Consider the following 12,098-nt stretch of genomic DNA (forward strand, 5'->3'; position numbering starts at 1 on the left):
CAGCCTTACGAACACGGCTACAGGCCGGGCTCCGCATAACACTCCCCAGGGCGCTTCTGCCTGGGTCCACCCGCAAGGAGTTTCTTTTGAATCCCCCGTTATCGCTATTTGTGCTACCTGCTTGGCCCAACTACTAAAATCGTTTCCGGTTCCCCTGACACAGGCTTTTTATAGTTCAGCACCGCAGGTCTCATTTAAATCTATCAGCTCATAAAAATGGCAATTCATTTAAACTTTGGAGGGTTTCTGTTTGCCTTGGTGGCGAAGACAATTTGGCTTTGCATGTGGCTCTGCCATTTGCAAGTGACCCTGGGCAAATCACTCAACCTCTGAGGGTCTCAGTTTCCATATCTGTAAATGGGAATAAGAGTGCCTACTTCACGGGATCGTGTCGAGGCAATCCACACAAAATGCTTAAGACAGGACCCGGCCCACACTAGGGATCCACCCAGGGTGGTGGCCGTTATAACTACTTCTTGTCCAGTTTCGGGAGGAGCTTGTCCGCCTGTCACAGGCCAGCCACGTATGGCTGGGAATCGGCGTGCCCCCTCATGGCTTCCCTCGGCGATAATGAAGAACGGGATGCAGTGAGGCTGTTGGGAAGGAGAGAAGGCGATGCCATCCCTGCCAGTGTCTGTGGGATTGAATCCACGGGGATTCGAAGACAGCTAGGCTGGGCAGGCAGAGCCATTCCCTCCCCTCAGGTCAGCTAACCCCTGGCAAGGGGCCCACGGGGCCCTGGGCCTTCATCTGCTGAGGTCTGAGGCTGGAAATGCAAGGCCAACAGCCCTGACATTTTCGGGGTCTGTGGTTTACAGGGTTGTCTCACATCCCCAACCAAATCTGCACACCTCCCTCCACCGAGCCCGGGCACAGCTAAGGAAAACGGGGTCCAGAGAAAAGGCCTGGGACAAAGGCGCTCGGAAACATGTAGAAAGGGGGACTTCAAGTCCCAGTCTCTGACCCCCCACTCCGTGCCCTTTCCCCCTTGCCTCACTGCTCTGCACCCAGCACCTCCCATGCCCCATTGGGGGCCTCCAGTGCCCATGGCCTTGAGACTTGGCTGGGTGCCACAGAAGGAAGGATTTAGAATCTCACTTTGTTCCAACTCAGGCCAGAGATCATGAAATCACAGCAAACCCCAAATGGAGGGGACCCTAAAAAGTCTTCTGATCTTAAAATGGCTAATGCTAGTGATATACTATACTACTACTACTACAAATGATACCAACAATGCTAGTCATGATAATAGTAAATGATAGTAAAAGCGGGTAGGTGTTAGTAATAACCAAGCTCTTCCTACGTGCCACCCACTGTGCCAAGGGTTTTATGACACGACCACGAGGTAGCAACTATTAATGCTCCATTTTACAGATAAAGAAACTGAGACCCACAGCTGACGAATGACAGAGCAAGGCTTCAAATGCAGAGCCGTTCTCACAAAGACTGTGCTCGCAGCCTCTCCCTCTGCAGCGTTTCAGACAAGGGCTCCGTTTGCACACCTCTACTGACAGGGACTTCACCACCTCCCATTCCTTCCACGTGTAGACAGTTTTCCCACGTAGTGGCTATCTGTGGTGTCTACCAGCCATGCTCCCCTTCCCCCGACGGTTGGCATTGAGTGGCCCCACCTAGGGCCACAGCTCACTGGAGCAGGTTTGGACAGCTGACCTGAGTGCAACCGTCAGATTCCCACTCCAGGGACCTAGAACCTGTTGCCTGCACACCGACTGTTACCCACAGTCACCATTTCTGGGTGAGCTGGGTGTTGCTGCCGGCTACTTGTGTAACGACATCCCCACACTAAAGACACACCTGTTGAAATACCCAGGTGTGTCTGTCTCAGCAGAAACGACAGGAGCTGCGGCAGTGCTGGCCACCTTCCTCCTCGTATAGAGGAGCCCAGAGAGTCAGGCTGTAGAGAGAGAACACGACACGAGCCAGAAAGGGGCAGAGGCAGAAGGTCCCTGCCTTGACAAAGAGCACTTGGTTCCTGGGAACTGGACAGCCGAAAACTCGACACTTCCTGCTCCTGGCATCCAAAGCCGCGCCTGTGTCCCTACAAGTTAAATCCCATCTTGCTTGAGCCATAACCCCAGAGAGCGATGCCTGAGTCTGACTGTCAGAGAAGAAGATCCGCGTCCCGAGTCTCCGCCTACTACCGGAAGTCTGGGGGCCACTGGAAGCACGCTGAGGACCCCCTCATCCCAGCAGAGCTTAAAACACTTGAAGGGCTTCCCTGGTGGCTCAGTAGTTAAGAATCCGCCTGCCAATGCAGGGGACACGGGTTCGAACACGTGTGGGACACGGCTTCCCTCCGGGAAGATCCCATATGCCGCGGAGCAACTAAGCCTGTGCGCCACAACTACTGAGCCTGCGCGCTAGAGCCCGTGAGCCGCAACTACTGAACCCACGTGCCAGGACCCACTGCTCCACAACAAGAGAAGCCACCGCAGTGAGAAGCCTGTGCACCGCAACTAAGAGCAGCCCCTGCTCGTCGCAACTAGAGAAACCCGTGCGCAGCAACGAAGACCCAACGTGGCCAAAAATAAATAAATAAAATAAATAATTTTAAAAACAACAAACACTTGAAGACGACTGTCCCCACGCTCCCCCCACAATCCAGCCATGTCTTCTCCTGGTGAACTAGCCCCCTGAAAGCTCCTTGAAAGCAAGCTGCATGCCCAGAGCCTAGCACCCTGCCTGGGCTGAGTGGGGTGTATGTGTCTTTGTGTGTGTGTTTAGACGAATCTTGTTCAGGCTTCCCTATTTCTTCTCCCTACCCCCAGCCCCTGGCAATTACTGGTCTGTTTTCTATTCCAGTATTTCAGCATTTTTCCAGAACATCATGTACATAGAACCACACAGTATGGAGCCTTTTGAGCCTGGCTCCTTCCACTTGCCATTTACCATTCACACATGTTGTTGTCCGTATGAGCAGTTGCATTTTATTGCCAAGTAGTAGTCCATGGTATGAATGTAAATACATCTGTCTGTCCATTTACCAGGGAAGGGACCATTGGGGGGCGCGGTTTCCAGTTTGGGGCCATTATAAATAAAGCTCTACCATCATTCGTGTAGAGGTTTCCGGATGAGCGTGTTTTCAGTTCTCTGGAATAAACACCCAGCGGTAGGATTGCTATGTCATAGGTTAACTGTACGTTTAACGTTGTAAGAAGCTCAAAAACTATTTTGCCACACGGCTGTACCATTTTGCATTTCCCCAGCAATGCAGGAGAGTTCCAACTGAACCTCCATGCCCTGGCTGGCACTCGTCGGTTTTTTGCTTTTGTTTTAGTCATTCTACTAGGTGTATAATGGCACTACCTCATGGTTTTCATTTGCTCTTCCCTAATTACTAACGATGCTGAACATCTATATGTCTTCTTTGGTGAAGTGTTGAAATTTTTTGCTCCTTTTTTTTGGTTGATTTCCCCTCTCGTTATCAAGTTTTGAGAGTTTTTAAAAAATATGCTCCGGATACAAGTCCTTTATCAAATATGTGATTTGCAAATATCTTCGCCCTGCCTGGGACTTTTCATTCTCTTAACAGTCAGTGTCTCTCAATTTGGGTTCAGGACGTAAATCAGATAATATGTCTTCCCATTGTGATGCGCGGTTTCCCATCACAATGGGGACAAAATCCAAAGAGCTTTGCTGTCCTATGAACCTTGCCGTGACCTTGCCTCCACCCACCGGCCCCCTTCACACCCCCCACCCCACTCACTGTGCTTCAGCCAATTGTCACCTTCTGTTGTTCCAGCAACACACCTGGCTTGCACTGGCCACAGGGCCTTTGCACTCGTGCCTCTCTTCCACACACTCTCTCCCTCTCACCTTCCAGACCTCAGCTCAAATGCCACCTCCTCAGAGAGGCCCTCCCTGACCACACTCACCAAGCTGTAACCAACCTCGCTCCCATTATGCTCTAGCCTATTACCTGGTTTTATTTTCTTCATGTCATTGACCACTATTGGAAAGTGTCTATCAATCCCTCCAGAATGTAGGCCCTATGGGTGTTTCTCTGTCTCACTCACCACTGTCTCGTCAGTTCCTAGATCTAGTGTCTGCACATAATGGGCCCTCTATCTACATGCTTTGAACAAATAAAGAGCAACTTGAATCCCCTCTCATGCACCTAATCAATGAATGTGCCCTGGTTTGTCCAAAGTTCTTTAAATTAATCTCAGTCTCTGGGCAGAGCCAGGTAAACTCAGAATCAAACAGGACCTGCACCTCCCTCTTTCTGACAACTCCTATTAATGCATCTTAAGAGAACACTCCCTTTGGAGGCAGGCATATCACTCTGACACAGACCAAGCCTTCCAGAGCCCATTCCTACCTCTATTACCTCTATATCCACAGCAGGAAGTCAGCTCCTACAGTGAGAACAATCTTAAATTTCACATCTTCTCAAGACCTCTCAGCCCAGAGTCACTTGTGCCTGCAAACGTTAGCTGCCCTGAGTCTCCCCACTGGACCTACATGACATACAAACCGGAGAGCCACTCAAGGCCCCAGCAAGGGCCAGGCCCTGTCTCCTGTTGCACCCCCCAAGCCCGCACGTGTCACTCTAGGGAAATAACTCACTCGTCTGCCAGCCCCAGCTTCAGCGTAAGGACGATGAAATTTTCAAGGCCTGAAAAACCCTTCTCTCAAAAAACCAGAAAATTGTTCCTCAAGTTACTTAACGAAAGCCATTATTTGCGTAGATTTGGCATTGCTACAACACTACCATATTTAAATGGTCTGTAATTAAAATCATTAATTGCAGAAAATAGTGACTCGTTAAGGCTACAATTTAGTGAGGTTCTTGGCATCTGAGGATCTGCGTTAAAGGTTGACGGGGTGACCCAGGGAATCATCAGCTTACACACACCATTCTGGTGTCTGGGACGTCTGCAGCCCCAGGTGGGTGCAGCCGAAGCAAGATCTGGCTTGAAACCATAGCCACCTCCACCTGTGCACCACGAGCTAGGCCTCCGGCACAGGGATGCCGACGAAGCTTGAAAAAGGCAGGACTGGGAAGTTTCTCTGGGCAAAACCTCAAAGCCAACAAGGAGAGCAGTCATCCCTCTCTTGGCATCCAGGACAACGTGGGGGGACCAGAGGGCCTGCCATGTTGGGCTATAAAAAGCTTCAGTTGTCTGGAGACTTGGAGCCCATTTTGGTAGCTAGGTCAGGCTGGTAAGGCAGGTGGAGACAGGGTGAAGGGTGCATAGCCCGTGCACGAGCAAGGCTTCCTGGACAGATGCCGATCAGGGCTGGCACCAGTCCCCCTTGGTCAAATGAGAGGGCAGTTAGCTGTTCCCTCACAGGCCTCAGCACAGAGGTACGCACTCAGTTTGTGGATCGATGGGGAGACAGCAGTGGGCCCTGGGTGCAGTCACTACCTTGCTGCTGGTCATTTCGTAGCAGAACCCCCTCTCTGGGCCTGGGTCCATAACTCTGTCCCACACTGAGATGGAATGAACGTTGTGTGAGAGGTACAGGACTTACAGGAACTCAGAGGGGCTGCCCGAAGAGTGAAAAGAAATGGGCTTTCCAGCCATCCACCTGGTGCAGTTCAAGGTCAGAGGCCAGGCCTGTCCGCTCTGTCTGCCTGGCCCAGGCCCCGGGACCAGCCCATGGGAACAGGACCCTGACTGTCGGATGGTGAGTCCCTCCTGTGCCCTCTGTGGGCCTGTTTTCCCTTCCTCTGGGTGATAGTCGTCAGCAGCCGTGCAGACAGGATGGGTCCAGGCCTGGCTGAGTGCATGGGCTATAGCGCAGTGAAGCGGGCTACCCTGCAACAGGCACGGCTACACCCCTTCAGTCCCAGAAGAGGGCCACCACTGCTGCCCTCCAGCGACTCTGCTGTGGCTGCAGCCTTGAAACACGCAGCTGAATGCAGCATCAGCGCCTGCGTGGGGGTGCAGGCAAGGTGTACGGGCTGGGCGGACACACCTGGCGGGCCACGGTGTTCGCCAGTCCTTGGGGGTGGGGCTGTGAGGAACGCCAGCTCTCCTCTCCTTCCAGTCATTGGGGGATTCCCTCCCTCGCCCCTGTGACATTGGGCATGGCCACCTGAAGGGCTCTGGCCAAGACAATGTGGGAGCGAGATGTGGGTCGCTTCCCAGTGAAGCTTTGAGAGCGGTCTGCGATCGCCACCCCCTCCCTTCCCTGCTTCGGAGACCACGCGAACATGAGAGGAGATGAACCCGCCATCGGCGCAGGTCACTGACTGTCGTGAGCAGAGTTCCTCCCCAGCCACCTGATACATAACACAAGCAACAGATAAGCCCTCGTTACTTGAAGACAGGGCTAAAGGATGTTTGTCCCTGCAGCAGAACCTAACCCGCATCCCAGCTGAAAACAGTGTTATTCCCACTGCGTGATATCCCGGCGTGTCTGTGTGTACGTGTGGTACTTCTGTGGATGCCTGAGTGTTACTTCTTTGGGGGTGTGGTGTTATGCTGTGTGTGTGTGGTGGTACTCTGAAAATGATGTCTCTGTGTGTATGCACAGGGACTGTGTGTGTGGAACTTTCCTTTGTGTGTGTTTGATGGGGTGTGTGTGTGTGTGTGTGTGTGTGTGTGTGTGGTATTTCTGTGACAGCATGTCACCTCTCCAGTGTTAAAAGAGTTTCTTGCAAAAACCAGCACGTGAGAAGGTGCTTTCACCTGCACACAGATCTGGGTCCCCAGAAACCCGTAACAGGTGGGAAGGGGCCCGTGGGATGCCGAGGGGAGTGGGCTACAGGAGCCCTGGGAAGCCCACCACAGCCGCTTCCTTTCCCAAGGGCCCTCTCAGCTACTGCAGGCCCTGGATGGGGGGCTGAGGAAGCTGTAGGGCTGTGGTGCCCCACCTGAGGGCCACATCAGCCTCAGGACCACTGGCAAGTATCCCTTCCTCTGAGTTGGGGCCCAACCGGTATCCATTGCTCTCACTTTTCTAGCTTTCCTGGGCATGTTGGAGGTTCCGAGATCCCAGATCCAGCTTCCGGCCACACGCGGCCCCAGGACTCAGCCATGCAAGCCACACGGGCCACCAGCCATAGATCCAAAGTTCAGTGGAACATCACCATGTAATACCAGTGGGGAAATGAAATCCCTGAGAGGGGAAGGGACTTGCAACGGAAACAGCACAAATGTTAACCGTTCCGACTCTGGCTGCAGGCTCAGCTGCTATGGTCCAGCTCTCCAGCCCAGAACGCTGGGCCAGTGAGGCCAGGAGGCCATACCCCATACCAGCCAGCCGGGAGGGCAGCCACTGGCTCCAGACCCACAAGCACAAGTCCAGGGCCTGTTGCTTTTGCGGCTGGGGTGGTGCTGAGTACAAGATCCCACCATCATGGATTCACCCCAAGACCCTCAGTGCCAATGGGAGCCCCAGAGAGCCCCAGGAGGGGTGTGTGCAGCGGACAAGGGCACTCACCTGCAGCTCGGTCTGGAAGAAGAACTTCTGTGGGCACTGCGAGCAGTCGTAGATCTTGTCCTCCTGTCCGTGCACAGCAAAGATGTGCTGCTGCAACTTGTTGGCCTGGACGAAAACTGGACATGGACATGGACATGGCCATCAGGGGGCCAGGCACTGGGGACACGGGCTCGGCCAACCAGAGCAGCTGCTCCACGCCACTCCCACGTAGGGATCACCCAGGCACGGACACGGCGGCCAAACAATGGGCTACTGGACACACTGTTGGCGCACGCTAGAGAGGGCTCAAGCCAGTGAAGCTGAACTCTGCCACTTATAGGCTGTGCAACACTGGACAAGTCGCTTAACCTCTCTGGGCTTCATTTCCTGAAAAATGAGGATCGCTAAAGTATGTAGTTCACTAGGTGGCTGGGAGGATCAAATGGGTTAATACTTGCAAAACGCTTAAAAGATGGCCTGGCACATAATTAGCCCAATGAATGTCATCGTCCTCATCATCGCCGTTTGCCAGATACCTTCCAAATGTGGGCTCCTTGAATACACACAGGCCTGTAAGGCGGGCACTGCTATTATCCCCATTTTATAGAAGAGAAAACCGAGGCACTGGGAACGTTGTGACTTGTCCCAGGTCTCACTCTGCAGGTGGCAGAGCTGAGGTTTGATTTAAATAAGCTCAGCACAGAGTCTAGTACGGGAAGGCACTCAATTAACAGGAATCACTCATCTTGCTGAGGTTGTCAGCATCCTCGGACCTCCACACAGGGGCCCCCGTGTCCTGGATGGGCAGACCTGGCAACTGAGGCCCCTTGGTGCCAGCCCCCGACCCAGCTCACAGAGTGGGATGGTAACAGATGGGTGGGGGCTCCTGAGGTGGAGGGATTGAGAGGGAAGAGGCACCAGTGTGTGCCAAGACTCCTGGGAACCCCAGAGGAGCGTGAGCCTGCGGGGACTCCCCCCGCTGCGGAGCCCCTTCCTCGGGCCTGTCGCAGAGCAGGTCACAGCCCCGGCCTCCCGGTGGCTGTATCCTCCATGTGGTCCGGACCCTGGGCGCACACAGGAGGTGGCCCTGAAGCAGCTGTGTGTCTGGGAGGTGAGCACTTCAGAGATCCCCTCCTGCCAGGCGCCCTCCCCAGGGTGGGCTTCCCGCCGTGGCAGACGACAGATGTCAGGGAGAGGCAGGGGAAGGCCAGCCTCCCCCACGCACACCGGCTGCCATCTGGGCAGCAGGAGGGGGGCCGGCAGAGCCCCTGAGACTCGCCTCAGGCTGGGACAGCCACTCGCCTGGGCCGGCAGCCAGTCTGGGGTCTGGGGACTTGGCCGGCAGAGCTGCCCTTGACCCCTCCAGCCTGGAGCATGGATGAAGCAGGGGCTGGGACAGGCCAGGGAGGAGGGGGAGACAGGAGGTGTGCGAAGCGGGAACCCCACTGGTGCTGGACAGAGCTCAGAGACGAGCCTGGGGACCGTGAAGGGCCAACTGCAAGGAAGGGCAAGGCTGGGTGGGAAAAAGCGTGGTAGCAGTTGACGGCAGGGGTGGGAGGAGGGCTAGGAACCCACGCTGCCGAAGAGGAGACAGCAGAGAGCGAAGACAGGAAGGGCCGGGGTCAGCTCTATGTGGAGGCAGGCGGAGCAGTAGGGCTGCGGATCCCTCGGGGCTTCCCCGTGAGCTCCGGGGCCACGTTGGGCCACATGCTGAGGGCCAGGGATTGAAGCGGCCGGGCCCCTGGGTCCCTTCCCTCTCCCCACGTGCTCCCCGCCGGGCACACTTACCTGTGAAGCACACGGGACATTTGAAGGTGCCGCCCATGCCCTCGAAGCTGTGCTCGATGAGGTGACAGAGGAGCTTGGCCGGGGAGTCGAACATCTGGTTGCACAGCTTACACTCATGGTTGATGCCTTCCTCTGCAAGGAGAGCCACGGCCAGTCAGCCACCCTGCACACCGTGTCCTCCTGCAGGAGTCCACATGCCCCCAGTACACCCCAGGCCAGCTCTCCCTGACCCCCAGAACCAGGGCTGGGGAGGGGCTGTGGATGCCCAGACCCATCCCAGCTCTAGATGGTCCAGCTCCCGGAAGGCTAACAGACCCCAGGGGGCGCCAGCCCCAAGTATCTGGCTCTTGAATGTGTCATTTGCTGTGATTTCTCCTGCTGGTCTAGCAACAAGGCAAGTAGCTTGAATCCTAGACTGTATCATAGAGGAGAGGGGCCCAGGATGGGGTCCGCATGGGGAAGGGAGTCCAACCAAAATTTTAAAAAATCCAATAGACCATTTATCGAGCATGTACTGTGTGCCAGGCGGGGATTCTGTGGGGAGCTAAGCAGGTAATGCACTTGCCCCCATTCTAGTGGTGGGGAGACAGATAATAAAGACAATCAACACATAAGCGTCAGGAGGTGACGAGGTAACACAGGGAGCTCTTGAGGGGAGAGTTGAGGGCAAGGCCCCGAGGTGGGCCCACACGGGGCCATCTGGATGGCAGTGAGGGGGCAGTGCCTGACCGTTGGGGGGCCAGGCACAGCATGGGACAGTGGGGACCCAGGGATGCACTTCACAAAGAGCCTTGCCGGCCACTAGAGGGCTTGGGGATTTTACTCTAAGAGGGATGGGCAGCCCCTGGAAGATACTGCAAAAAACAATAAAGTGTTCTTTTAAAAATTTTTAAACAGACGGTCTACCCAGTGCTCACGGACAGTGGGAAGACACCCTTTGCTGCTTCCAGATCAGAACACAGCTCCATCTCCCCACCTGGGAGCTGCTATGACCCTAAACCTTCACTCAGAGGTGCCCAGGGAGGAGAGGGTGCCCTGAGCGCCAGCTTCCCACCAGCAGAGCTGTCTGGTGCCCCGACCCAGGACCAGCAGGGCAGAGTTCAAATCCTGGCTTCTTCTTCAAGCCATGTGGCCTGGGCAACAGTTCACTTTCAGTAGATGAGGGCCACCTGAGTCCCTGCCTCACAGGGCTGTGAGAGAATGAAAGGGGCCATACCAGTGACCAGTGCGGCTCACTGGTCAGTAGTGGTGACGGAGAATTGCCCCAGCTCGAGTGTCACATCACCCAGGGTTGGAACCTGACTCTGCTACTTACTGCATGATCTTGGGCAAGTTATGTAACCTCTCTGTGCCTCAGTTTCCTCTTTTCTAAAATACTCAATAATAGCTTCCTTAACACTACACACCTACGAGAATGGCCAAAATCCAGAACACAGACAATACCAAATGCTGACAAGGATGTGGAGCAACAGAACTGCCATTCACTGTTGGTGAGAATGCAAACTAACACAGCCACTTTGCAAGACTGTTTGACAGCTTCTTATAAAATTAAACATACTCAGGCTTCCCTGGTGGCGCAGTGGTTGGGAGTCCGCCTGCCGATGCAGGGGACGTGGGTTCGTGCCCCGGTCCGGGAAGATCCCACGTGCCGCGGAGCGGCTGGGCCCGTGAGCCGTGGCCTCTGAGCCTGCGCGTCCAGAGCCTGTGCTCCGCAACGGGAGAGGCCACAGCAGTGAGGGGCCCGCGTACCACAAAAAAAAAAACAACAACAAAAAAAACTAAACATACTCTTACCATACGATCCAGCAATCTCACTCCTTGGTATTTACCAAAAGGAGTTGAGAACTTATGTCCACACAAAAGCTTGTGCATGGATGTTTATAGTAGCTTTATTTAAAATTGCCAAACCTTGGAAGCAACCAAGATATCCTTCAGTAGATGAGTGGACACATAAACTGTGATATCTCCAGACAATGGAATATTGTTCAGTGCTTTAAAAAAAGACATTGGGGCTTCCCTGGTGGCGCAGTGGTTGAGAGTCCGCCTGCCGATGCGGGGGACGCGGGTTCGTGCCCCGGTCCGGGAGGATCCCACATGCCGCGGAGCAACTAGGCCCGTGAGCCATGGCCTCTGAGCCTGCGCGTCCGGAGCCTGTGCTCCGCAACAAGAGAGGCCGCGACAGTGAAAGGCCCGTGCACCGCGATGAAGAGCGGCCCCCGCTTGCCGCAACTAGAGAAAGCCCTCGCACAGAAACGAAGACCCAACACAGCAAAAATAAATAAATTAAAAAAAAAAAAAAAGACATTGAGGAACCTTAAATGCATATTACTAAGTGAAAGAAGCCAATCTGAAAAACACTACATATTGTATGATTCCAGCTATTCTGGAAGAACTATGCAGACAATAAAAAGCTCAGTGGTTACAGGGGCTGGTAGGGAATGAATAGGCAGAGCACAGACGAATTTTAGGACACGATGCCACTATGTATGATATTACGCTAATAGGTATATATCATTATACGTGTGTCCCAACCCACAGAATGTACACCAAGAGTGAGCCCCAAGGAAACCCATGGACTTTAGGTGACCACGATGCTTCACTTTAGGTTCATCTTTGCAAAAAAAATGTACCATCATGGTGAGTAATGTTGAAAATGTGGGAGGCTATGCACGTGTGGGGCAAGGGATAGAAGGAAAGTCTGTATCTTCCTCTCGATTTTACTGTCAACCTAAAACTGCTTTTTAAAAAGCCTTTGAAGAACAGGCTTTAAAACAACGTCAATCCCGGGACTTCCCTGGTGGTCCAGTGGTAAAGAATCTGCCTTCCAATGAAGGGGATGCGGGTTGGATCCCTGGTCGGGGAACTAAGATCCCACATGCCACGGGGCAACTACTGAGCCCACGCGCCTCAACTAG

General features: G+C 54.1%; 1 protein-coding gene across 1 annotated transcript in view; it reads right to left on the reverse strand.

Annotated features, from left to right (window-relative positions):
• The window catches only part of ZNF423 (zinc finger protein 423), a 327,316-nt gene that overhangs the window by 21,328 nt on the left and 293,890 nt on the right, over positions 1 to 12,098 (reverse strand). Inside the window, exons 6-7 of the mRNA XM_032611804.1 lie at positions 9,184 to 9,315; positions 7,417 to 7,532 (exon numbers count right to left, since the gene is read on the reverse strand). Coding sequence (XP_032467695.1) covers positions 7,417 to 7,532; positions 9,184 to 9,315 — 248 coding nt within the window. The remainder of the gene's footprint in view (positions 1 to 7,416; positions 7,533 to 9,183; positions 9,316 to 12,098) is intronic.

The sequence above is a fragment of the Phocoena sinus genome, chromosome 19 (assembly GCF_008692025.1).
Source record: "Phocoena sinus isolate mPhoSin1 chromosome 19, mPhoSin1.pri, whole genome shotgun sequence".
NCBI lineage: Eukaryota > Metazoa > Chordata > Mammalia > Artiodactyla > Phocoenidae > Phocoena > Phocoena sinus.